This window comes from Durio zibethinus, chromosome 26, assembly GCF_047325235.1.
Source record: "Durio zibethinus cultivar Kanyao isolate XHJ-2024 chromosome 26, ASM4732523v1, whole genome shotgun sequence".
NCBI classification, from domain to species: domain Eukaryota; kingdom Viridiplantae; phylum Streptophyta; class Magnoliopsida; order Malvales; family Malvaceae; genus Durio; species Durio zibethinus.
Window position 1 is genome coordinate 6,282,551 of NC_143187.1, and position 25,356 is coordinate 6,307,906.

At 32.8% G+C, this 25,356-nt stretch overlaps 5 protein-coding genes and 1 pseudogene across 8 annotated transcripts; all 6 read right to left on the reverse strand.

Moving 5' to 3' along the window:
- Nucleotides 1–487: 487 nt before the first annotated feature.
- Nucleotides 488–2,354, reverse strand: LOC111274735 (GDSL esterase/lipase 1-like). Its single transcript, XM_022859622.2, has 5 exons — nucleotides 1,904–2,354; nucleotides 1,696–1,817; nucleotides 1,321–1,539; nucleotides 981–1,203; nucleotides 488–891 (listed from the first exon to the last, which is right to left on the reverse strand). Exons 1-5 carry the CDS (start codon nucleotides 2,148–2,150, stop codon nucleotides 653–655), a joined length of 1,050 nt encoding a protein of 349 aa, XP_022715357.1. The 5' UTR covers nucleotides 2,151–2,354; the 3' UTR covers nucleotides 488–652.
- Nucleotides 2,355–3,232: 878 nt separating this feature from the next.
- On the reverse strand, nucleotides 3,233–6,691 carry LOC111274736 (GDSL esterase/lipase 1-like). Its single transcript, XM_089755470.1, has 6 exons — nucleotides 6,409–6,691; nucleotides 6,204–6,325; nucleotides 5,806–6,036; nucleotides 5,456–5,711; nucleotides 5,230–5,364; nucleotides 3,233–3,485 (listed from the first exon to the last, which is right to left on the reverse strand). Exons 1-6 carry the CDS (start codon nucleotides 6,653–6,655, stop codon nucleotides 3,385–3,387), a joined length of 1,092 nt encoding a protein of 363 aa, XP_089611596.1. The 5' UTR covers nucleotides 6,656–6,691; the 3' UTR covers nucleotides 3,233–3,384.
- A 2,302-nt stretch (nucleotides 6,692–8,993) lies between these two features.
- LOC111318635 (GDSL esterase/lipase 1-like) lies at nucleotides 8,994–11,174 on the reverse strand (annotated as a pseudogene). The gene is made up of 5 exons (XR_016334281.1): nucleotides 10,838–11,174; nucleotides 10,625–10,746; nucleotides 10,247–10,483; nucleotides 9,723–9,978; nucleotides 8,994–9,632 (listed from the first exon to the last, which is right to left on the reverse strand). The product of XR_016334281.1 is annotated as a GDSL esterase/lipase 1-like (transcript).
- A 771-nt stretch (nucleotides 11,175–11,945) lies between these two features.
- LOC111318636 (GDSL esterase/lipase 5-like) lies at nucleotides 11,946–15,357 on the reverse strand. The gene is made up of 5 exons (XM_022921508.2): nucleotides 14,322–15,357; nucleotides 14,039–14,160; nucleotides 13,127–13,357; nucleotides 12,677–12,932; nucleotides 11,946–12,487 (listed from the first exon to the last, which is right to left on the reverse strand). Exons 1-5 carry the CDS (start codon nucleotides 14,599–14,601, stop codon nucleotides 12,243–12,245), a joined length of 1,134 nt encoding a protein of 377 aa, XP_022777243.2. The 5' UTR covers nucleotides 14,602–15,357; the 3' UTR covers nucleotides 11,946–12,242.
- Nucleotides 15,358–17,733: 2,376 nt separating this feature from the next.
- Nucleotides 17,734–19,035, reverse strand: LOC111274186 (uncharacterized). The gene is made up of 3 exons (XM_022858816.2): nucleotides 18,315–19,035; nucleotides 18,066–18,155; nucleotides 17,734–17,945 (listed from the first exon to the last, which is right to left on the reverse strand). Exons 1-3 carry the CDS (start codon nucleotides 18,873–18,875, stop codon nucleotides 17,883–17,885), a joined length of 714 nt encoding a protein of 237 aa, XP_022714551.2. The 5' UTR covers nucleotides 18,876–19,035; the 3' UTR covers nucleotides 17,734–17,882.
- Nucleotides 19,036–20,445: 1,410 nt separating this feature from the next.
- LOC111274738 (ethylene-responsive transcription factor RAP2-12-like) lies at nucleotides 20,446–23,460 on the reverse strand. 3 transcript variants are annotated; one of them, XM_022859625.2, is made up of 3 exons: nucleotides 23,026–23,460; nucleotides 20,781–21,712; nucleotides 20,446–20,666 (listed from the first exon to the last, which is right to left on the reverse strand). In XM_022859625.2, the coding sequence occupies exons 1-2, from the start codon at nucleotides 23,309–23,311 to the stop codon at nucleotides 20,823–20,825; spliced, it is 1,176 nt and encodes a 391-aa protein (XP_022715360.2). In that variant the 5' UTR covers nucleotides 23,312–23,460; the 3' UTR covers nucleotides 20,446–20,666; nucleotides 20,781–20,822. The 3 variants fall into 3 exon arrangements, with proteins under 3 accessions (XP_022715360.2, XP_022715361.2, XP_089612142.1); XM_022859626.2 differs by having other exon boundaries at nucleotides 20,777–21,712; XM_089756016.1 differs by having other exon boundaries at nucleotides 20,446–21,712.
- Nucleotides 23,461–25,356: the final 1,896 nt, after the last annotated feature.

Genomic DNA, 25,356 nt, shown 5'->3' on the forward strand with positions numbered 1-25,356 from the left:
GAGAATTATTAATTAAAATTCAGACAAATTTAGTGTCTACATATATAAACTTCTACGTAGATAAAAAAAAATTAATTGGTCTTCACCGTCACAAAATTTAACTGTTCTTTTTGTTTGAAATGATAGTTATTTGGATACAAATTAATCAAAAGATAAAAATTATTTGTGAATGATAAGAACATAGGGGTTTACTTAAAAAAATGGGATGGTTCATGGGGTTTTCCCGTGTTTTAGCAATTCAAAATATGATAAATATCTAATCTGAAATTACTTTTATGCAGAGGTTTTTTTTATGTTTAGTTCAATATTTGAGAAAGATTTATTTGGGGTTATCTACTGATCAGTATATCTCATGGTAAGAAGCCACCGGCCTGGATATATCATTGGCCAGGGACTTACCTTCCTTCAATTTACAAAGATATAAGATCAATACCTGTCAACATGGCCCCGGTTTCTTGCATGCTGTGTAGAATTATAGATGATAATCTTGTGAAACAAACGCTGTTCTTATTGATACATACATTATAATATACTAATAGTATCAGAATACAGCAGAGGCGGAATACACTTTCCGCTACTATCAGGGATCAGGCAATAAAATCATACTGTATTTATTATCAAGTCATTATTCCTTAAACAAAAGTGATGATCATCATGCTTCAAATAGTGCTTTGAGATTATATGGCCCCGTAATATTGGGTGTTCCACTCCACAGTAGCTCTGCAATCAGCTTATTTGCTTTCTCAGTCAGATGATAAGCGTCAAAGAAGAGATATTCAGAAGGATCTGAACATACTTCATATGCTGTACAATTACCCCTCTTTCCTCCACAGTCGAAATTTCTTCTGTTAAAGCCACTGCCACAACATGCGGTAGCTACCTCCTTAAAACCTTCAAAACATGATCAGACACAAAATTTAGATTAAAATATGAATTGCTTTACACTTAGGTAGTATAGACTAAGTTGCCACTGCGCCCACCATGTATTTCAGGATTACTCAGTATTTCAGCAGCAGTAAGATTAATATCCTGCTTTGCGTATCTAAATCCTTCTAGTTGGATATTCAGCTCCTTCAGGACTTTAGAAAGTTCTGCATTGTGCAGTTGTGATAGTATTGTGGCTACATTCATGGGTGGAAAAAAAGCCCCCAAATCCCCCAAGGCCAGAATCCCGAATTTCCTTCCTCCTTTCTCATATATTTCCTGAAACATCAAAATGAAATATATATACGCGCTACAACTTAGTAGTTATTCATATTGGGATATAAAGGAACTTTAAAGAAGGGAAAAAATTAAAATGCTTGAACAATACGAGATTACTTTGATAGCAGCAGTTAGATTGCCAATCACCATCCCTACATATTCTTCTTTGGACTCACTGATGGATTTGGCATTATAGTTTAAGTAATCATTGGCTCCAATGGTTATTAAGTAAACAGCTTGGGATAACAAAATTTTGGCTTCTGCATCACCTAGTTTCTGCCTCAACAGCTTTTCCACATTCTTGAAATGACTTGACTGAGTTCTCAAATCTATCGCCTGGAATTAAACCCCAATATGCAAGGAAATGTAAAGACATTATAAAACCGTGTGAAATAAAATGGAAGAAATTATCTATTTCTAACAAGACGCTAGATGCTAGATCGAGTGCTTGCATATGACACATGAAAGACCAATTAATGAGAAAGCACATACCATTCCTTGACCGGTTTCAGCCAATGCACCAGCTCCAGCCGAGGCAAAATTGACCCCATAAGTAAATTGATGATTGTCAGGTTGTAAATATGGTGGAATTAGTGGTAAATTAGCATATTCGGCTGCAACGAAGTTAGCCATACACTAATCAAAACGCAATCATATTTCACTAGTAAATTAAGGAAAAGAAAAATTTTGTCTTAATTACCAATAAAATCCGGAATTAGACGGCCATCAGAAAATCTCCCTGTTGCATATTTGAAGAAGGTTTCGCCATACGGACAATAATTTGCTCGAAAAGTCGTTTCGATGTAATTATTGTTTCCAGCATCAAACATTGAATCCCCTAAGATAAACAAGGCGACATGGTTTTTTGGCAGACTGCGGCCGCCTACGAGGTAGACAGAACTTGCGCAGACAAGTAAGGCAGTGACACAGAACCTTAAACTTGACATGTTAGAAACAGTTTCACTTTCTGTGGGATACACTGTATTCTCCTTGGCTTGATATTTATAGAGTTGCTAGCGTCCTACTTAAAGCAAATTAGAATCAGAAAAGTCATTCCTAAGAATATATATATGTAAGAATATAATCTCACTTTTTAGAATGATTCTGATTTCTAGGTATAATTTAGACTCTTAATCCACTTAGAAAATTGTTACCAAGGAAGAACACATTGGCAGTCTTCAAAGACAAGAAGGAGAAACCTAGTTTGTAAGTTTTGAAGGGGAGTTGTCTTCTTCCATTATTGTCTTAGGTTGTAAGTTTTGAAGGGGAGTTGTCTTCTTCAATTATTGTCTTTATAAATATTTAAAAGTTGTATTAGATAGATGGAGCTGATTCTTGTTGCTTGGTAGCTTTCAAGGATGAATTTTATCTATTTCAAGTATCAATTAATCAAACGTGCTTTGCGATTTTAGGATTTGCTCTAAGTAAATTTAAATTTAACAAATATGATATACTAATAATAAAAAATGTTAAGCATTTAATTCAGGAACATAATTGTATATTTTAAAATCTCAAAAGAGTATTAAAGTCATTCACTAACATTTTTTGAGTTTTAGCTTTATTTATAAAGATAGAAATGTGGCCAATTAAACCATAATATATATATATATATATATATATTATGTGGCTCAAAATCTTTATAAACCAAAAATAATTTGCAAAAACCATTTTAAGAGAAAAGGTTAACATCACCCACCTTGATGACCCAATTTTTATAATGGAATAGTTGATTAATGGATTATAAATTGGCTCTTATTTTATTTATGGCTATCAAGAGTTTTTGCATTTTTCACTTTCTTTTAAGAACTTGATATATATATATTTATTTATTTATTTACAAAAAAGAGTAAAGCTTAGGGAATTCAAAAAATAAAATTTTGTAAGGAGTCGGTGAATTCAACTGTTGTTCGAAGTCAACCATGTCATTTCAATTCAATTTGGTTGCGTAGAAAATCAAACATAACACACAATATCGACAGTTTGTCCACCATTTTTTCACCACATATTAAACCTACTGGGGTCAAACAAATGACAATACCAATATGAAATTTCATATATTTTTGCACTCTTTATGAGGCTTATTTATTCTCACAACTACTAGGGAATCAATCAGTAAAATCATTACATATAAAACAGCAAACAAGTAATTATTATTATTGTTATGTTGAAACGATATCTCGATCATGCTTCAAATAACGCTTTCAGATTGTAAGGCCCCGTAACATTGGGTGTTCCACTCCACATTAGCTCGGAAATCTGCTTATTAGCCTTATCAGACATATGACTCTGTTGGGAATATTGACTCAAATCCCATAAGAGATTTGTTAGAGATTTGTTTGGGATTTGTCAGATATTGCTTGATGGACAAGAAGACTTGCAAAAGAAGAATTCCAAGAGAAAGAGGATTCTTAATAGGCAAGTTTGACTTACAGGAGAAGAATTCTAAGAGGAGAGAGATTCTTAATGGGCAAGTTTGTATGGTTATAAATAGGTGAAGTCTCCACAAGGTTAGGTATGAGAAAAAGATGTAAGAGAGTTGTAGGGTTTTGTGGGATAGACACCCCATAGGAGTATTGGGACTCTACATCTTATGGGTGTGTATGTTTGTTTGTGAGTGGACTAGAGGAGATTGAGAGGGTCCACATAGGTATGATGTATGGGAACATATGGGTATGTGTTTGGTTGTGTTAAAAAGGTGCACAAGAGTTTGGGTTTGTGTTTGTTTGGGTAGAGAATACTTCATAGGACTAGAGTAGATTGAGAGTGTCTTATGAGTATTGATTATTGAGTGGGGTTGATGATATGATGTATGTTTGTAATTCTCTACAACTAGTGGATCTTGTTTCTCATCCGTGGATGTAGGTCAGTTGGACCGAACCACGTTAAATTGTTGTCTCTTGTGTGTTTGATTTATTGCTTGATTTTGCTTCCGCTGGTGCGATTGGATTGGAGGCTTTTAGCCCAACAAATGGTATCAGAGCTGTGGTGTTCCCCAACAAGTGGTATCAGAGCTGTGGTGATCCCCAACAAGTGGTATCAGAGCTGAAGTTTCGAAACGTGAGAAGAGTTAAAGATTCAAGATGTAGGAAGAGTTGATTGTTCGAGACATAGAAAGAGTTGATAGTTCGAGATATGTGAAAAGCTTGGTTTGAGACATGTGAAGAAGTAAGCTTAGAGGAGCTCGATTCAAAAGAAGAGTTCGAGTTTTGAAGATTGAGGATTGGTTTGTATGAAACGTGAAGACACAAGAGAAGAGAAGATGATTGTGAGACTTCCATTGTAGGTGGAGCCAAGCATGTCTAGCATGAAGACAGATGATTGATGGAATTTGAGTCAAGGTGGAGATTGTTGGGAATATTGACTCAAATCCCATAAGAGATTTGTTAGAGATTTGTTTGGGATTTGTCAGATATTGCTTGATGGACAAGAAGACTTGCAAAAGAAGAATTCCAAGAGAAAGAGGATTCTTAATAGGCAAGTTTGACTTACAGGAGAAGAATTCTAAGAGGAGAGAGATTCTTAATGGGCAAGTTTGTATGGTTATAAATAGGTGAAGTCTCCACAAGGTTAGGTATGAGAAAAAGATGTAAGAGAGTTGTAGGGTTTTGTGGGATAGACACCCCATAGGAGTATTGGGACTCTACATCTTATGGGTGTGTATGTTTGTTTGTGAGTGGACTAGAGGAGATTGAGAGGGTCCACATAGGTATGATGTATGGGAACATATGGGTATGTGTTTGGTTGTGTTAAAAAGGTGCACAAGAGTTTGGGTTTGTGTTTGTTTGGGTAGAGAATACTTCATAGGACTAGAGTAGATTGAGAGTGTCTTATGAGTATTGATTATTGAGTGGGGTTGATGATATGATGTATGTTTGTAATTCTCTACAACTAGTGGATCTTGTTTCTCATCCGTGGATGTAGGTCAGTTGGACCGAACCACGTTAAATTGTTGTCTCTTGTGTGTTTGATTTATTGCTTGATTTTGCTTCCGCTGGTGCGATTGGATTGGAGGCTTTTAGCCCAACAGACTCGAGTCAAAGAACAAATATTCAGTAGGATCTGAACATAATTCATATTCTGTCACTCCCCTCTTTCCCCCACAGCTTAAAATTCCTCTGTACGGACCGCTCCCACAACATGCTATATTTGCCTCCTTGAAACCTTGAAAAGTTTTTGAGTCAAAAAATCTAGATAATTAGAATATGCATGGTTTTCCCTTCAAGTAGTACTATAAGAAAAGCTCAGTGCATACCATATTTTTCAGGATTGTTCAACCTTTCAGTAGCAGAAATATTAAAATCATGCCTTGCATATTTAAATTCTACTAGTTTGATCTCCAGCTCCTGCAGGGCTTTAGACTGAGCTGCATTGTGCAGTTTTGCTAGTTCTATAGCTGCTTCAAAGCAGGAACCTGTATTTCCAGGTACAAGTGCTTTCATGAATGGCGCACAACCCAATGGCCCCAAGTTTTGAAACCCAAATTTCCTTCCTCCTTTCTTGTATATTTCCTGAAACATCAAAATCAAATTTGCATTTGCAATCAACTTAATTGTGTTAAGGGGGAAAACAGATTGGAAGGCTTCAACTATATGTGAAACTTACTTTGATAGTGTCAGTTAGATTTCCAATCACCATTCCTACATATTCTTCTTTGGAGAAGAACTGAAATACACTGGAGTTTGTGCTCAAAGGGGATATGTAATCGTTGGCTCCAATGCTAATTAAGTAAACTGCTTTGGATAACAAGGTCTTGGCTTCAGCATTGCCTAGTTTCTGTCTCAACAGCTTTTCCACCTTTTTGAAGTAACTCAACTGAGTTTTCAAATCGATCACCTGAAATTAACCCGCAATTTGTAAAATATGGGTGTGAAATAAGAATCAAAGCAGAAATCGAAATAGAACAAATTTGAAGATATTCCAGAGTATATTTAGATTATGTAAAGCGCTAAAACAGTATATGTATTACACATGCAAGAGCCAGAGCAAGAGGGAGGTCATACCAATCCTTGATTAGTTTCAGCCAAAGCACCAGCTCCAGCCGAGGCAAAATTGACCCCATAAGTAAATTGATGATTGCCAGGTTGAAGATATGGTGGAATTAGTGGTAAGTTTGCATGCTCGGCTGTAAGAAAACCAAAACACTCAGAACACCAACAGTTATATTTCACTACAAAAAGGAAAAATTGAAAAAATTGTGTTACTTACCAATGAAATCTGGAATTAAACGACCATCAGAAAACCTTCCAGAGGGGTATTTGAAGAAGGTTTCCCCATATGGCCAATAATTTGCCCGAGCAATCGTGTTGATGTAGTTATTATTTCCAGGATCAAACAGTGAATCCCCCAAGATAAACAAGGCGACATGGTTTTTGGGCAGACTACAACTGCGCACGAGTTTGAGAGAACTTGCACAAAAAAGAAATAAACATACGAAGAACCTTAAACTTGCCATGTTAGAAAATGAGTTTTCACTTTATGTCACTCTCCTTAGTTTGCATGATATTTATAGAGTTTCCTGCTTCTTGCATGAAGCAGGACTCAGTCCAATGTGATGGCTGAAATTTCCCCGTAACATCGCAGAATAAGGCCAGAACTTGCAATTATTTTTGAATGGAATTAATGGTGTCAGTTAATTGTTTTTTAGTGAAATAGCTGAAGTTCAGAAATTAAACTAATAAAGATTGATAAATTTCAACGGTTGACAAATGGTTTAATTAGTTCATTATTTGCCATCAAATTCCATATATGAGAGTTGTCACGGCTCACATCATTTGCAGATGCGGCCTATTGGTGCAGCAGATAAAATTGGTCAGCACCACCATTGACTAACAAATTAGTCTTACAAAACAGCAGTTTTTTACTTCGTCTAACTTTGCAATTCTTATCAATTGGGTTCTGATTTTTTGAAGCTTGAGCTGCAAGATGTTTACTTTATTACATTACAATGTATTCAGCCAATAAACCATTACAATTTCTCATTTTATCTGCTGACTTTCTAGTGTTTACTTTATTCTTTTAAGTAACAGCGCCATCCTTGGACTCAATTTTAAGAAAAATGGAAAATTGTAGATTATCCATTAATCAGCTCTTAGTTTATTAGGATCAGAGTTTATACATTTTCTTGGAAAGCAGATGCCAATCTATGTTCTCAATTCAAGTAGTACCTGAAGAATAAAATAAACACACACACACACACATATATATATATATATATATATTTATATATAAAATACGAACACAAGCCAGATTTCGAATAAACAACCAACCTTTTGGTGCAAAACTGGGGGACTGTCTATGCTTGAAAGTTTTGGCAAATCACATAAATAATCTACGAATTAGATCAGTCAATAATATATATGTTATATTCGAGACATATAATTAGGAAAAATGATCTGATCTCATTAGATGATTTATTCAATTAAAATGATTCAGAATGATAAAAAATGATTATATAAAACGAATATTTTATGTTATGTCCCTTACATTTAAATTGTGTCATGTAATACTTTTTTTTCATATGATCCACCGTCTAGACTGACTGATGTATACGAAATCAATTTTGATGAACTCGAGAAGTTTGGTCATAAAAAATATATATTATTTTATAGCAATGAGTAATTGCATTGCTTCTTAAAGATTAGATTGTTCTTTGGCCACTTGTTTGGCAATAAAAAATTTTAAGTTGTATAGCTGTTTCAAATTTCAATTACTTGTCTTTGCCGCAAACTGTAGATTGCCCATTAATTAGCACTTACTTTATGAGGATCGAAGTTTCTGCATTTTCTCCGATGGCATATGTTGCAATCTATTTTGCAAACCAAATTTTAATATTTTTTTCATTTTCAAAAGAAAGAAGATTGGTTATAAAATGTGGGTATTTTTGTAAAGAAGTAAGAGGTTCTTGATATTTGCTTGACACATTTTTTGGATCGATTCAAAATTTTAAATGGATTTATTTATATTAAATTTTAAAAATTCATAAAAAATTACTTTATAATTTTTTAATCGATTAGAACTTGAGATAATAAAAAATATACAGACTCTCTTATCACTTAATCCAAATATTTATATGTGAATTTGATGATAAGCAAGCTTATTCATTCATCAAATGCAACAATCTAACAGAAAATCTCATTAAAACAAAGCAGAGCCAAATCTTTTTCGTTCATGTAATAATATAAGCTGAGTGATTTAATTTCTGTAAACAGATAAAGGGAAGAAAAATGTATTTGACTTCTTAAGATGGCTATTATTAAATTGTTGGCTAACCATATTTTAAAGTTATACAAGTTTTGTGCTCAAGAATTGGAGAAATGATCAAATTAAAAAAAAAAAAAAAACTAGAAATCCTTCTTTCCAGGTGAAAAAGTTTTTAAAAAGTGTAAAAGAAACTTATTTAAGCAAAATTATCTTGGCCAAAAAAAAAGGGAAACCAAAATTAGCCGTACAGGTAAAAAGGGTGAAGGCCATGATGCAGAGTTGGACCTTCCGCAAAGATATGATTTGCAGAATCCTAAAAGGCCTGTTTCAAATTGGGGTGGGCTTTGTTGTTCCGTCATTCTTTGAACCCTTGACCAAATATTATAAAAATTTTACAAAACATCATAACCATGAGCATGTATATAATCAAATATACTTCCTCCCTAGGCGTTATTGGTTTTCATAGAATTTTTTTTAAAAAAAATTAGTTTAATATATTTAATATTAAAATTAATTTTTTTATAAATTTAAAATTCCATAATTTTTAATATCAAAAAGTTAAAAAAATCATAAAAAATAATTTTAAAATATAAAAAGTAAGAGTTTCAAATGTTAAAAACAAAACATAATTTTAAAATATCTAAAAAAAAAGAAAAAAAAAAAAAAAGAAACAAAGAATGTATTTTTTGATATCTCAAATGTTCAATACCATGGTATTGGCACCGACAGTTTCGAAGGTGCTTTTGAATGAAGAATCTTACTGTCAAGATTCAATCCCTTTATATACTTAAAAATAAACAATGATAAAAATAATATATGAACATGCTACCAATCTTTAACATATGGAATTCAGGGCCTCCTTCCCTATAAATTTATTATATTTGCTCAAGCAATAACATTGTAACGAGGGAAAATACTACGATCCATAATTAAACAGTTTATTATAACGTCATCAGGCAATGAAATTTATTAAGCAAAATCAGAAATCAAAGGCTGATTAGTGCTTTGAGATTGTAAATAGGCCCTGAGTCGTTGTGATCTGATGAACTCCACATTAGCTCAGCTAATTGCTGGTTGGCCTTTGCAGTTAATTGGTAGGCATCGAAGAACAAAATATTCATTAGAATTTTCACATATTTGATAGTCTGTCACTCCCCCTCTTCCTCCACAGCTCAAAATTCCTCTGTACTCACCACTTCTACAACATGCCATTTTCACCTCTTTAAAACCTTCAAAACCATAAAACACAAAAGAAATTTCAGAACAAGATTTAAATATTTTGACGTCAAGAATTATGGGAAGAAGGTAATGAGGCATACCATATTTTGAAGGATTATTAATTCTTTCACTGAGGGAACTGAAAAAATTGAAATTTGTATATTTGAATCCTTCTAATTGGCTGTCTAGCTCTTGGAGGGCCAAGGAAAGTGCTCTATTGTGTAGCTCAGCTAGTGCCGTTGCTTCCTCAAAACAGGAACCATTGCTCCCTTGGTCAAGTATTTTCACATGTGGTATACAACCCAATATCTCCACATTTACAAACCCAAATTTCCTTCCACCTTTTTCATACAATTCCTACGACATCAAATTGAAGCATAAATAAATAAATAAATTGATATTAAATCTGAAATTTAGTTCAATTGATTTTTGTATCTGTTTTTAAGAAATAATATTTATCAAATTTAATGTTCAAATTTTAATACTTACGATCTCTTTTTTTATTTTCGTATTACGATCTCTCATATATCACTCTTATGTATAAGAAAAAGATTAACAAAAAAAAGATAATGGAAATGTTAGATAAAAAATATGAAATTTTAGGTAAATAAATCTCTTTCATTACTTTGATTGTGACAGTCAGATTGCCAATCACCATCCCAACATATTCTTCTTTTAAGTAGGTTTGAAACACAGTGGAGTTTGGATAGAAAGGGACCAAGTAATCACTCCTTCCAATGCTAATTAAGTAAACAGCTTTTGAAAGCAATGACTTGGTTTCTGCATCACCTAGTCTCTGCCTCAACTGTTTCTCCATGTCCTCGAAAAATGTTAGCTGAGTTTTCAGATCAATTGGATTGAGCTGGAGAGGCACCAGAAAGTTTGATATAGAAGTAAGTAAACAAGCATAATTCCATAACCAAATGTCAAAATATATATAGTAACCTGATGATTAAGTAGGCAAACCCCATTGCATTAAGACCAGTTTAGAATAGTTACATACCAATTCTCGATGAGTTTCAAACAAAGCACCAGCTCCACTTGAAGCAAAGTTCACTCCATAAGTAAAAGCATGAATACCTGGATGTAGAAAAGGCCGAATATATGGTGATTTAGCATACTCAGCTGCAATAAATCACCAAGGTTAATTTAATTACTTGAGAAACATCGTTTGTCTTTAAAAAAAATGCACTCAAAAAATGAGAAAACGTATTACCAATAAAATCCGAATTTGAAAGCCATCAGAAAATCTCCCAGCGGGGTACTTGATATAGGTTTTCCCATAAGGCTGGTAATTTGCCTGAGCATTAGTGTTGATGTAGTTATTATTCCCAGAGTCAAATATCGAATCCCCGAGGATAAAAAGGTTAACACGGTTTTCAGGCGGGCATTGGCAGCTAACTAGATTGACAATGCTCGTGCATAGAAGGAAGAAAATGACATGAAACCTTAAACTTGCCATGTTCTGTTTATGTTGCACTTTTTGCATGAGTTCAATGGTTATTTATAGAGCTCTCAATTTAAATAGTACCTGAAGAATAAAAGAAACATATATATATATATATATATATATATATATATATAATATGAACACAACCAGATTTTGAATAAACAATCACCCTTTTAGTGAAAACTGGGGGACTGCCTACGCTAGAAAGTTCTAATAAATCAGATAAGTCAATAACATATATATCATATAGTCAAGGTTGACATATAATCAGAGAAAATGATCTGATCTCATTAGATGACTTATTTTAATTGAATTGATTCAGACTGATGTATACCAAATCAAAATTTGACTGAATTTAAGAAGTTTGGTCATAAAAAAAAAATTATAAAATGGCAAGACTAATTGCAATTCTTCTCGAAGACTAGATTGTTCTGTGGCCTCTCCTTTATAGCTGTTTCTCAACTTTCAATTACTTGTCCTTGCTGAACAAGAAAGACATTATCATTTTCTCCTTCTACTAGCACAAATTAAAATGCAATGCATTGATTATCATTTCTATTTAAGTGGAAGCTTCTTTTTTTTTTCCTTTTTAAAGGTTTTTTCCTAAAATTCCAAGAACAACAGTCGATAGAAAAAAAAAAAAAAAGAGGAAAAGAAAATTGCCTTTTTCCCCATCAATAAAACAATTTAATTTTAAATAATTATGACTAGATTTTATTCTTCTAGTTTTAAGAATATATATTAATATGAAAAAAATTAATACATGCTTTTACATTTATTTTATTAATAATGCATGTATTATCTGGCAAAATAATAATAATAATGTATTAATTAAGTAAATGAATTTAAATAATACATGTTTCTGAAGATTTTTGACGGTCCACTTAAGTTAATTACAACAACTTTATCTTAAAAAGAAATATAGAAAACTCCAAGTCAAATCCTCTTCTGCTAAAAACAAAAGTGAATTTGGCAAAGTAACCCAAAGCTTTATAAATTAGTACAAGCCAAGAGCAAATCCAATCAGATTTTGCCCCTAAAAACATGAATTTATTCTTTATTAGAGAAAACGTCAATGCATATCCTATGCTAAATTATATGGATCGGAATGGAGCCCATGTATCTACACACGTTTTCGTGAATAAATTCTGAGTTTTGGGACAAAATTTGCTTAAGGAATTCGGAATAGTTTCTTCATATTGTGAGGTCCAACACCACTAGAATTGGTTGTTCCACTCCACATTGCATTTGCCAATTGTTTGTAAATCTTTTCGGTGAGATGGAAAGAGTCCCAAAACACATACTCATTCGGATTCTTACAAAGTTCAAATTTCTTCACTGTCCTTTTCCCCCCACAGCTGAATACTCCTCTATATTTCCCCGTTCCACAGCATGCTGTCTCCCCTTCTTTAAAACCTGATCATGAAACAAAATTGGAACTTTCATCTGCTTGTTTGTAATTAAATTAATTTTTTTTCTTGGGAAAAAAAACATATATTTCCATTAACATTTAGCGGTGTCCTTATCTACTGTGTAATGCCAGACCACATTTATCATTAAAAACAATCCTTTTCTTCCAATCATTTTAATGTTGTTTGTACGCACCATATTTGGAGGGATGATGCATTCTCTGTCTGAGATTGCTGTTGAAGTCAAAAAATGAATACTTAAACCCCTTCAATCGTTTTTCTAACTCAGACAGAAGCTTGGAAAGAGCTTTGTTATGTAATGTTGCAAGTGATGTTGCTTCCTCCAAGCAGCTTCCATTTGTTTCAGTCTTGAGTAACCTTACCCCCGGAAGACAACCTAAATCAGGCAAGTTGATGAACGCAAATTTTCGACCACCTCGTCTATATATTTCCTGCCAAATTAACACCGAAACATAGCATTTAAGTCACAAATTTGCCGCATTTTGTCCCGTCACAAAGACAAAACAGGCAGATTTATACCCTTAAAAGCTGAAGAACTTTACTAACCATGATTTTTTTTTCCTTCCTAAAAGAAAAAACTTCCATTTTAGAAAATCTACCATTCCATTAAAGAAGAATTACTTACTTTAATGGCAGTTGTAAGGTTGCTGATTACCATCCCAACATATGTGGAGTGAGAGTAGTTGTTTAAGATAGTGGAATTGGTCAAGAAAGGGCTCGTGTAATCATTGGTTCCAATGCTAAACAAGTAGACAGCCCTTGATATAGTCAACTTCGCTTCATCAATTCCTAATTTCTGTCTCATCCGACTCTCTAACTTGTTAAAGTAGCTTAGCTGTGTTTTAAGATCGATCACCTGAAAACTGAAAATTGAGTAACCATTTAAAAAAAAGTGGAGCTATAGTATTCAACCCTGCTATCAAAATCTCCACAAAATTCATGGATGTACGTTTTGACGCATCATTCATTCTCTCTGGTCTACATTCATTCTCCATGTTGACCTCAGAATTCATGTACAAAATGTCTTCTTTGATGTTTTTGTGAAGATGGGTCTTTTTGGCCTTCATTTGATGTTTGCAAATCAAAAGGATATAATACAGGACCCAAAACAGTAGGTGCATCCAGCCAATTATATACAGTAAAAACTGTCTCAAAATTTCACTGAGGCCACTAGTTTTTGGGCAGGACTATCTCCAGTTTCTCCTAATCCTTCCTTTTTTTTAATTTTTCCTAGCTATTTCCCTCTGTTCTACGTTCTTCTGTTAATCCTTATACATATGGTAAGTTGTATAAGATAATTAAAATGATATTTCTACTAGTAACTTAATAGCATTTCAGATGAGCATGGATAAATATATTCAAACTGGCTAATGGCTATGTAAGGAAAAAAAATCATAAATATGTGTTCAACAGAAGAAAACATACCTAAATTCGAAACTTCTATATTATCAATTTCATTCCAATAATTATGTATAATTATAAACATTCCAGAATATATAAAAATGAAGAAATGGGAAAAGAAGAAGATAATACTCACAACTCCACGAAATGTCTCAGCTAGAGCACCTGCTCCAGCAGATGCAAAATTTACTCCAAGGTAATATTGTCGAAATCCCGGTTGCAGAAAAGGTGGGATCAATGGCAAGTTTGCATGTTCAGCTACATTAGAAAATAGAAAAAAAATTAAAAATGTGTACAATTAAGATGAGACAAGAAGAGAAGATGTTAGGCAGATAGAATGCTTGTTGGTTAACCAAACGGAACTTGATTCAAAGTACAAACAAGAAAGACAGAAAGACCAAGATTTTGAAAAATCTCACCAATAAAGTCTGATATCAAACGCCCATCAGAAAACCTTCCGGTAGGGAACTTGAAATAAGTTTCACCATAAGGCCAGAAATTTGCTTGGTCAAGAGTTGAGGTGTTGATATAGTTGTTGTTGCCAACATCCAGAAATGAATCACCAAAGATGAAGAAAGGCACATGCTTCTTTGGCAGCTGCTGCGATTTCCCTCTGCAACATGTTGCAAGGAGTGCTACGTGAAGGAAGGAAATGAACGACGGAGGGCTTAGTCTGGCCATGATTAAATTCTTCTCCATATGGCATCATTAATCACCAAGTTCGCTCTCCAAATACATTAACTTTGTCTCCATTTGATATGTGAAAATGACAAAACTATATACGCAAACTAAGATTGCCTTTTGCATTTAAACAATGACTGGGGGACATGGACAATTTTTTCTGTTAAATTTGACCAATGAGGAAAAGAAAAAGATTCTACAGCATTTAATTTGGTGAATTAATTTGGCTTTTCTGAAGTTCGATTGAATTAAGTAGATAAAATTTTCAGATCGATCCTAATAAATTAATTTGTCAAACATTTTCCACAAAAATAATTAGTGCAAGTATTACTCATGGGATCTAGATATGATGAATTAAAATGAAAAATAAAAAATAAAAGATATATTACTCATGGAATCTAGATAAAATGAATTAAAAACCCAACTTCAAAGTTCAAGGATTGATCAGAAAAAAAAACATTAAAATGAAACCCAGCATTAAAAAGGAGACAAACTGCAAGGTTCCATGTGGCCAAAATTTACACATCATTACTAGTGAACAAAATTCAAATTAAACCGGCTATGAACAGTGCGAAGTGGTGAAAGACAAAAAATGATTTTTTTTAAAAATAACATAAATGCCAGCATCAAATGTTTGACTAAGCTAATATTTTATAGTACATAATAGTACTATTTGATATTTAGATTAAATTAAAAATTTATATGGATTTGGATTGTTTAATTAAGTAAAAGTCTGTTATTTTAAAAAAAATTTGGCAGTCGCAGCCATGTTATATACGGAGACGAAAGGGATTGAAATTAAATAATAGAATAGTAAGAGATTTCGAGAAGTAAACTCATGACTTAAAATGGACGAAATGAAAATTACATCGTCTGTCAAACAGCTGGGCTTTGGTGGTTTGGGAAAAGTTTGTCAAATGTCAAATGAAATCCGTGATTGGCAATGGCAAGCACACATGTAGAAGGACGTGTACGAAAGTTGAAAAAAGCAATACTTTATTCTCTCACTGAAAAAGCCAAGTAATTAATCTATTACATGCAAATTTTGTCAATTGAACTTTAAAGAAAAAAAATTTCATGAGTTTTTTTTTTTTTTTTTTAAGTTCTCTTATTATTTTGGAGTTTGATTATTATTAGTTTGCATTCAAGGATAAGAAAGTCAACTTTTTTCGATTAGAGCTTTTCTCAAATCATCCTGCAATGAAAATATCTCATTGTGCTTAAATTATAAAAAATATTATATATGCTAATTTAATACACTTATTTTACACACTCACATAATTATAAATTTTTAAAATTTTATTATAATTCATAAAAATGTTAATACTTTTCAATTAAATCCCTAAAAAAAAAAAAAAACGTGTGTGTGAAAAAAGTGGAGATTGTCTGCATGCAACATTGTCCTAAAATTATTTTCCGGTTTTCAATCTACATATAAATTTTGAAGGTTAAAGGGGAGAGATTTATGAAATAAGATTAAATTTTTAATAATTGGATTTTCATTCAAAATATATAGATCTAAAAACAATTGAATTAATTATATATTGGATTATAAATTGATTTTCACTAATTTATTTCTTTGGGGAATTAACCCATGCATTCATTTTAATTAAGGTGAGAGTATTGTTTAATTACTTTAATCCATCTTAGATTTTTTTTTTTACTTAAAATTATAAAAAAATGAATCTAAAATAATTGGAATTAAAAATCCAACACCATCAATGAATAATAAGACTTCATCCATCAATATACTCCTTTCTTGTCTTAATATCGACTCTCTTATCTAAATCTTAGTATGTCACTTTCCAAAGACACGTATTGAGAAATATTTAATTTGGCTTTTGACTTTTGTATGAATGAACTCATTTTCTTTCATACTTGCTAGCTACTAGTGTTACAGAATCCCATATCAGTAAGACAAGGGGTGGTTTTGGGCTATAAAATCATGATTCTTCTTTTATATGGGGTTTTATGTTGGTAATGTGAACACATGACAAGTGGTATCAAAATAAATTCAACTTTTCATTAATGTGAGCGTAATTTTTCATTGATGTGATAAGTGAGCCCAAATTTTCGTTCATGTGAGCCTTGAGAGATAGGTTTGAAGTAAAATCAAGATGGGTCTTTCTCCTTTGTGGATGACTCTACGAGAGATACTTAGGTCAAAGTAAGTTTAGATCAAAGCGGTCAAAGAAAGTGAAAGAGTTAAAGAGTAACGAGAACGTTGTATTAATTGGATGGAAAAAAATATCACGAATTTCATATTAATAAGGCAATCCTTTATCTAATAGATATATTTTTTAGATTGAAAATGTGGACTCGAGACACTAACCTTTTAATATCCTTATTTTCCCTAAAATCCATTTAAATAATTAATCATATAAAAATGGTCAATCAATAATAATTATGTGATGAATTTCTAATTTATATATCCCTTGAAGCTAATTAATGGATTCATTTTTTTTTATAAAGAATATCGAAGTTTAAGGATATGAAAAGAAATTATAGATTTTAAATTTTGAATTATAAAATTATTAAATATCATCTCTTAATAATAATAAGATAAAATTAAGAATTTAGCTTATTAGAAAATTTTCTATATGATAAATGGTAAGGAGCTAGACTACACGTTTGCTTGACTTGTTTGTTTAACTCTAGACCCTTCCCACACGCATAACGAAAGGAAGAGGTTGATCATCAACCTATAATGTTTTTCATTTGAGCCGAAGGGAAAAGGTGATATTTTGATAGTGTAGGGTAAAATTTGCAAAAGCAATGCATTATAAAAACGGCCATCACAAACAATCCTCCTGCATAGATGTCAAATAACGCGTAGAGAAAAGGCATATATTAGTATGGGTGTGAAATGTAACCTTAATGCGCTGGGAGGTGCTTGTTCATCAAAAACATTAAAAAGCTCGCCAGAAACTATCCAAGTCAAGAAAGATTGGTCGCGTTTGACAAGTTTTGGGAGAGTCAAATCAAGCTCGCTGAAAGAAGTCCAATATCATCTATATATAATTTCTAACTGTTGAAATCTTCAATCCTGTAAAGGGGAACGTATGAAATTCGTGCTTTAGGAAGATTGACATAACTGTCTTTTTTTTTCAACAAGATAATTGTCAATGCACCATTTTTTTTAGAAGTTTGAGAATCAAATGCCACCATTTTTTTTTTTTTGGTGGAGAAGAATTGCCTATGCCATTAACAAGGATCTCAATCTTCCTTAAGGAACAAGAGAACTGTCAGGGTATGTAGCAATTAGAAATTTCTTAGCAAGAAAATTTCCCCCTTTTTTTTCATATGTAGATAGCTAAGGCACATTTCTTGATGAAGGATTTGGAATCATTTGAAAAAGATGCCTGCAAAGTCAAGTAATTTATAAATGAATCAAAGAAAACATATGCATAAAGTTTCTAAACATGCATGATTATTACTTGAGGGGAAGTTGGCCAATATTTGAGATATGAAATGACACTTACAACCAGATTTTTAACAGCTTCGTTGCTGTAAGCTTCATTTAAGAATGCCAATTCCCTATACTCGATATCTACGTCACAATCAAGGGCAACCTGTAAGATAAGAATCAGTACATTTAAGTAGAGATCAAAATTTATGTCACAGTTCATGGTGAGAAAATAAGACAAAGCTTTGAAACTTGAAAGCCTTGAGAAACAAGGAATTCAGAAAGTAAATCTTCTTCTAGGTGAATGAAAGTATACACTACAAACCTTGATCTTTGGCAGGGTAATGTGTAGAAAATGGAGGTTCACTCGAATATCGCCTGATAGTTTGATTGGAACAATTTTCTGGCCCTGCTGGTCTTGCAACCAGCCCCCACCCAACACTTGGCTAACATTCACACAAGGAATCAAAACCCTTGTTCTCAAACTGACATTGTTACTATGAGCAGGTTGAAAGAAGCTGGGAACTCGAATAACTGCGATAGGAAGTCCTTCCAAGTAAAGTTGAAGCCTTGAAGGGCTGTATCTTAGGCCAATCTTGTTAGGATTGGCAGCATTTAGGACCAAAGAAGCAACAGATGACACAAACAGGGTTGAATTGGAATAAACATCCAACTGGTATGCATCTAATGTTATGGTTTCAATAGAAAATACCGGCGTTTGAGGCTTCAAAATGAATTCAACAATCAATACACCCAACCCTACCGTGGCAACTATGGTAAGAAAATAAACAGACAGAAAGAAACAGCATTTCCTGAGAAAACGCTCTTGCTTATATTGTTGCTGGAAACATGAACAACCTGAATCTCGCATTGGTGGCGCATTCATGATAAACCTTCATCTTGGACTAAGCCAAACTAATCAAACAGTTTAAGTGATAATTTAATCGCTTGTTTATTGTTGCTACTTCTAGATTAAGAAGGAATTTGATGTTTTCCTTTAACTGCGGCATTCTATTATTCCTTTCTTAAAGAGGCCCCAAAGCCTCGAATAGATTTCAGGGTAGATTGAATATAAAGAAAGGACTCAAAAAGTATATATTAATAGATTTCAGCGTAAATTTGAAGTTTCCTTCATTCAACTCAATGATTAGATTCAAATGCAAACAAATAAAAATGACAGAGTTGCCGTGGCAAATTGAGATCAGATAATCCTACACCGTTCAACATGTTAATTCCGTGCAGCTTTAATTGTTGGAAGGTTTGAACTTCCACTTTTGAGAAATTTTTTTCTTTGCTAATCATATGCACTTTGTAAATCAGGCTGGCAACTTGCATGCATAAAGGAATTGTTCTCTAGAGCCATGAATAAGTGGAGTATTAGGGGATTAATTATTCAACCCATTTGAAATAAGCACTGACCAGACTCAATTTTTTCTAATTATTGATCATGTGGTAATGTCTAATCTTTTGATTAATCTCTTTTGCCATCTGTTGCTAAAGGGCCAGAGCAATGCCCATGGGATCAAGTCATCTTTTGTGGGGGGGATTTCCCAAGGCCTACAACTTTGTCTGGAAATATGTATGTGATTATTGGTTTTCGATTAATAGGGAAAAGGGCCATACTGTTTGTGTTGCGGTTGGGTTGATTTTGGAGCCAATATTGTGGTGTCCTTATTGACAATCATGATATCCCATCAAAGCTTACTTTCACGTCATTTCTTCCACCATTTTTTTTTTCACAAAGTATTCCTGCTACTGCGCAGGCAGGGGGGCTCATCTTCCCAAGATTGCCACCCCCTAAAAACCTATGATACTGGGGCCCATCGCACCCGCACCCCTGACCCCATCGCGGCCTAAATGATGGAGCCCACCACAAATCCCTTGACCTTCAGCTAGCAAACAAATCCCACGACCGAAGAAGTGAACCTATCAACACGTTTCCATGTCGACAACAAATTTGCCATCTGGTAGGTTCTCACATGGAGAAGATTGATAGATTTTTCTTTTTTTTTTACCAGTCTCTATGCTGCATACTTCACTGCAATGCATATGTCTTGACGTGGCTGCTGTACACAAACCTTATCCGGTCCTAGTTTTCTAATTTCCCTCATACCATATTTTGATATACGTGGCAGATGACGAGAGGATAAATCACAATGTAAAGAAAAGCCTCGTCACTCCAAGTCACTAAAGTCAGCAAGCATATGCAAAATCTTCAGCGTTCACAGGTTTTTTAATGATACATAAAAAAACTACAGCAGCAGACTCTCCAGAAAGAAGCAGGCTGAGATGAATAGGCAGGCATAAAGCATGACCACTTAACTGCCAGAGACGGGAAGCGATATTTTTTGCAGATATCATAAGACAGCAGTGACCTCTTCTTGGGGAAAAACATGATATACTATTTATAAAAAAGAACAAAAAGAATCGTGGCCTTAAGTTACTGAAAGAGACTATGGGAGAAACAAATAGCAAGGCTAAACATTCATCTCTTTTCAGTGTTTTAACACAAATAACACAGTACTGATACAGTCACTCAAATTTAAAATTCCAAGTCCAATGTCTAAAAGATAAAGGTGAATATAATAGACGCCTCTGAAAGCACTGCAGACATAGCATAAGCAACTATAGCTGTTTTACTCCAACTTCACAACAGATTGACCAATTCCTGAGAGCACTAAACAAGAAAAAAGCAAGACATAAATAACTGAACATTGGTCCAAAAAAAATAATGCTAGAGATGACACAATTGAAACGATATGCAGCTACCAGAGGGGTGAAACTCACTAACATGTTGCTTTATTTACAAAACTAGCAAGTAGAGAAAGTTTGCTCAGAAAACAACCCCATCCATGGCAGGGAAGTCATCAAAGCTCCAAAGATCCATCGGGTTTCCACCATCCTGAGATGCATCTCCATTGAGAAAGGCATCAATTGAGGCATCCCAGTTCCCCTCAATAAATGGCATTTGAAAGTACTTCATCTGATTATCCAGAGCCAATAGCTCATCAGACAATCTCTTTGCAGAATTGTCTTCAGTTGGCATAACATTTTCAGAACTTGGTTTAAGCTTCTTCATAGGGTTTGCATCCTCTAGAAACTCATCACCCTCTATTGAAGCTTCAAGAACAGATGATATTTCAGGAGTCTTGACACCCTGTTCTCCCCAGCCAAAGTCAGAACAATCAAAGGAGTTACTTCCCTGGTCTGAATTAAAATACAAGGGGCCTTCAGATTGAGCAAAGGGTTTCAATCCAACATCTACAGAAGCAGGAACAGGGTCCAAATATGCAAACTGATCCATTGGTGGCTTCTCTTCTATGATACCCATGGTTTCATAGTAGTCCTGCTCAGGTTTGTTCAAGTAATTGAAATTCTGGTTGAGATTAGGTTGAATGGGGCTCAAATTTGACTTGGATAGTGGTTTCTGAGAATTTGTCTTAACTGCACGCTTTGAAGAAGTACGCATAGTCTCATCAGGGAAGTTCACCTTTGCTTTCCTACCCCGAATTCTCCGTGCCTCAGCATCATAAGCTCTTGCAGCTTCTTCAGCAGTATTAAAAGTTCCTAGCCAGACTCTAACCCCTTTCCTTGGGTCTCGGATCTCAGCAGCCCATTTACCCCATGGACGCTGTCGAATTCCACGATACTGGTTCTTCCTCTTTCTTTTTGCAGTTTTCTCAGCTTGACCATTGAATTCCACGGATTTTACAGAGCTTGAATCTTCAATAATTGAAAAAGAAAATGTTAACACCTTACAGGTGCATGAACCATAAATAAATGTTATAACCGATGAAAATACTATAAATCATTAGATAACTGTCGCCAGGCAATAGAATTTAAGACCTTCGAGTGCAAGAAAATCATGGGAACATATTTGGTAAATATTATCCAGAAAATTATTATATGAGGTATTAATTCTCAAATTCCATTTCCTCCAGACTTTGGTTTCTCCTTTTGGACATAGGAACCATGACCGTAATACATACTAAGATTTCAAATACCAATAGACAAAAGGAAAGTATAAATATATGAAACAACACAAATTGGTCAGACTGAAACAATAAGAAAAATCATATTGTAAATTTAATTTTTGATATAAATTAAAAGTTAATTTTAACAAATTTGCAGATGAACAAAAAAATTATAAAAAATAAATAAGAAGACACTTTTATAATGATACTAAAAAAATCTAACGGTAGAAAATTTTAAATTAAATTTCCTACTTTAAATTCTAAGAAGAATGAAAGAAAAAAATGACCGAACAAAAAATAATATGATGTACTAAAAAGTGAACAAGATTCCAAAGAACCAAAACATCCATACTACTAAGGGGGAAATATTAATCTCAGCAGACAAACTACAAAATCAGCTGATGTGGGTTTATGGAAAAGCCCACTATTATTACAGATCTCTATTTATTCAAGTTGAAGAAGCTTTAAATTGCTAAGATTTTATGATCTAACAACTATTATTTTTTTCCTGCTATTTTCAGATTACAAGCAAATCTTAAAGGCCAAAGTGAAAATAATTAACTTTCTAAAATAGATAAAGGGTAAAAGATAATGAAATGAAAAGCTTATATACATAGCCAGAGATAAAATCTAACAACTGAAAAAAAAAAAAAAAATGAATAATTGACAATTTTTTTGATAAAAAAAAAACGAACTTTTCATAAAATTTTAACTAAAAATACTAACCAATCTATTCAAAAGGCCTAGATCTATCACACAACCAGGTAAGCTAGGAATTCAATAATAGAAATATTTAGCTATATAAAGTAAAAATTAAAAATATTTAGTTCCATCAAAATTTTTAGTTCCATCAAATAGCTAATGATCTAACTCAATTAAACCTTCAAAATTTTCCAAAATGAAAAATGAAAAATTTAAAATAAAGAAAAAGACTAATTTTGCCCAAAATTACATGCTCATTTCACAAAGAAAAAAAAAAGAACCCATTTTTAGAAAAGGCTCCACAAACAAAACCCAAAGAACAAAAAATTGAAACAAAGGAAGGAAATTATAATTATTTACCAAGATTGACAGCAGAAGATGGTTTCTTTGTAGCAGAGAAAGCAAAAGGCTTGACATCAGCCATAACAGCATCAACATCATAGTCATCGACATCGGATTCCTCATCCTTAAACTCCTGAAAGTCAGCCTCGAAGTCATCGTCCAAATCAATCACCGGCTTCGAGTACCTTTTACCCGACCCCTTTTTTGACCCGGATTTGTTCAGATCGGGCCACAAGTAATCAGCCGTCAGGCGACGCGACGGCGTCGGGGGGATGAAACCGGAGATAATTGCACCTCCACACATGGTTGTTCGATCAGAATAAGGGACTTCAGTGAAAAGATATTCAGAGATTTGTGGGCAAAATGTGGATTACGAAAAATTACAGAGGTATTCCTTTTGGCTTTTGGTTTCGGTGGTTGGTTGGGTAGTGAAATGAATGACTTAACTTTGTTGGGGCTTACAGTGGGTTGGCGTGATTTTTATATTCTTGCGGAGGAAATTGTAGTTGTACTGTTTTACTTTTATGCCCTTATTTTGCATTGAAATTACGAATATAGAAATTGGCCTTCCTGGTTGACAATTTTACACCATCCCTACTTTGGTAAAAAAAATAATATAGGTTAATAAATTACTTAATCTTTTGTAATTTGATAATTTAAAATATGATATAATGATGTGTAACAAATATCACATGAAATTAACTAATAAAATACATTATATCCTTTGTCAATGAAATTAGTTAAATTAATAAAATAATTTGACAAAATATAATGTATTTAATTATAATATATATTTTGTGCAACATCCAAATGGAAATTATTGAGTCAATAAGTTAATTAAAGTCTTGATTGTTACAAAAATATAAAATAATTTGTCAAGGTTTTTATATGTCACCTTCTTATGGATTGAAAAATTCTAATGATATCAAAACAAAATACATTTGTAATGATAAGACGAAAACTTCAAAACTTGGAAATCATAAATGGGTAACTTTTACTTTCTTGACAAACGATTCTTTTTCATGTGCATTAATACATACGAAACTATTGCTAATTAACGAAGAAATGGATTATGACAGACAACATTATAGCCATTTCTTTTGTGCTACCTAACATGTGGTTACCCTTGTTTTTTATTTATAAAAATACCAAAACAATGAGCAAAGTGTAAAATTTTATAATGTTAAAAACATTATATTAACAAACAAACACAAAAAAATGTGCTTATTTAATATTCGAATTGATATATATCTATATTAATCTTCTAAAGTTCAATACGAGGAATAGTTTTTTTTTATGATTTTGATAACGCATTATAAAAAAACCACAGGATATTTATCAAACATAGGATATCTCACAAATTCTTTATTACTATTATGATTTCTAATGGGGTTAGAGAAAAGCTAATCAACAATTATAATCCACGAAAGCACATGAAGGACAATGTTGTCATCTCCTAGTCAAAGTGGGTTGCAATAGCAAAACTTGCATTTTCCTTGTTTTGTTTCTTTCTTCCTCCAGTCCAAGGGCAGGTAAAATATACGTCGACAGTCAAAACTACACCAATACCTGCAAAGTCAGAGGAAAGAAAAAACTACAACTTTTACTGTATACTATTTGAGAGGCATTTGGAAACAAAATATAAAATAAAATAAAAGGAATGTATTTTCCATCTGACCCTAAATATTTAATTTTTTGCCAAAGCACCCAATGTTCTCAGGCTTGTGTTTAGTGTTTACCTAATATTGTCGAGAATGAGTTTGTTTTACCTAAAAATCTTTGCTGATTTGCACCTAAACTTTTTTTTTTTTTTTTTGAATTCACGAGTTTTCCACATTATTCCGTGCCTCCCTCGATTATTTTTTAAGCTACGTTGTATGATTCAAGATGAAGTGTTGGACACATAAATGTATTTTTTTATATAACTTTTTACATTTATTTTGAGAATATCAAAATATATCATGAATAAATATATTAAGAAAAAATCAGGAATTTGTATGCAATATAGATTTTATTTAGTTTTAGTAATTTAAAAATATATTTGATATATAAAATTACGAAAGAATAAAATAAAATTAGATTACAAATAAAATAAAATAAAATATTTTTATTTTTATTTAATGTATACCAATATTTGGATAGAATAGTTTTATTTATTGATAAAAATAATTTTTTTCAAAATTTATATAATTTAAACTATTATTAATATAATTTTTAAAATATAATAAATCATATATATTTAATTTTATAAATTACAAATAATTTTTTTATTTTAAAAAGATTGAATCAATTTATGACATGAAAATAATTAATCTCTCTTATAATTTACTCCATTCCTTTAATTAAAAA

Excerpts from the sequence above, each read along its gene's own strand:
- LOC111274735 (XM_022859622.2), bottom strand. The coding sequence starts at position 2,150 with ATGTCAAGTTTAAGGTTCTGTGTCACTGCCTTACTTGTCTGCGCAAGT. Across the intron at positions 1,540-1,695 it reads CTGAAACCGGTCAAGGAATG|GCGATAGATTTGAGAACTCA; the intron begins GTATGTGCTTTC and ends GTTTAATTCCAG. Across the intron at positions 892-980 it reads GAGTAATCCTGAAATACATG|GTTTTAAGGAGGTAGCTACC; the intron begins GTGGGCGCAGTG and ends CATGTTTTGAAG.
- LOC111274736 (XM_089755470.1), bottom strand. The coding sequence starts at position 6,655 with ATGGCAAGTTTAAGGTTCTTCGTATGTTTATTTCTTTTTTGTGCAAGT. Across the intron at positions 5,365-5,455 it reads GAACAATCCTGAAAAATATG|GTTTCAAGGAGGCAAATATA; the intron begins GTATGCACTGAG and ends AAACTTTTCAAG. Across the intron at positions 3,486-5,229 it reads TTTGTTCTTTGACTCGAGTC|ATATGTCTGATAAGGCTAAT; the intron begins TGTTGGGCTAAA and ends CCCAACAGAGTC.
- LOC111318636 (XM_022921508.2), bottom strand. The coding sequence starts at position 14,601 with ATGGAGAAGAATTTAATCATGGCCAGACTAAGCCCTCCGTCGTTCATT. Across the intron at positions 12,933-13,126 it reads ACCTTACAACTGCCATTAAA|GAAATATATAGACGAGGTGG; the intron begins GTAAGTAATTCT and ends TTAATTTGGCAG. Across the intron at positions 12,488-12,676 it reads GCATCATCCCTCCAAATATG|GTTTTAAAGAAGGGGAGACA; the intron begins GTGCGTACAAAC and ends TTTCATGATCAG.
- LOC111274186 (XM_022858816.2), bottom strand. The coding sequence starts at position 18,875 with ATGAATGCGCCACCAATGCGAGATTCAGGTTGTTCATGTTTCCAGCAA. Across the intron at positions 18,156-18,314 it reads TTACCCTGCCAAAGATCAAG|GTTGCCCTTGATTGTGACGT; the intron begins GTTTGTAGTGTA and ends CTTATCTTACAG. Across the intron at positions 17,946-18,065 it reads AAGCTGTTAAAAATCTGGTT|GCATCTTTTTCAAATGATTC; the intron begins GTAAGTGTCATT and ends TTGACTTTGCAG.
- LOC111274738 (XM_022859625.2), bottom strand. The coding sequence starts at position 23,311 with ATGTGTGGAGGTGCAATTATCTCCGGTTTCATCCCCCCGACGCCGTCG. Across the intron at positions 21,713-23,025 it reads ATCTTCTGCTGTCAATCTTG|ATTCAAGCTCTGTAAAATCC; the intron begins GTAAATAATTAT and ends CAATTATTGAAG.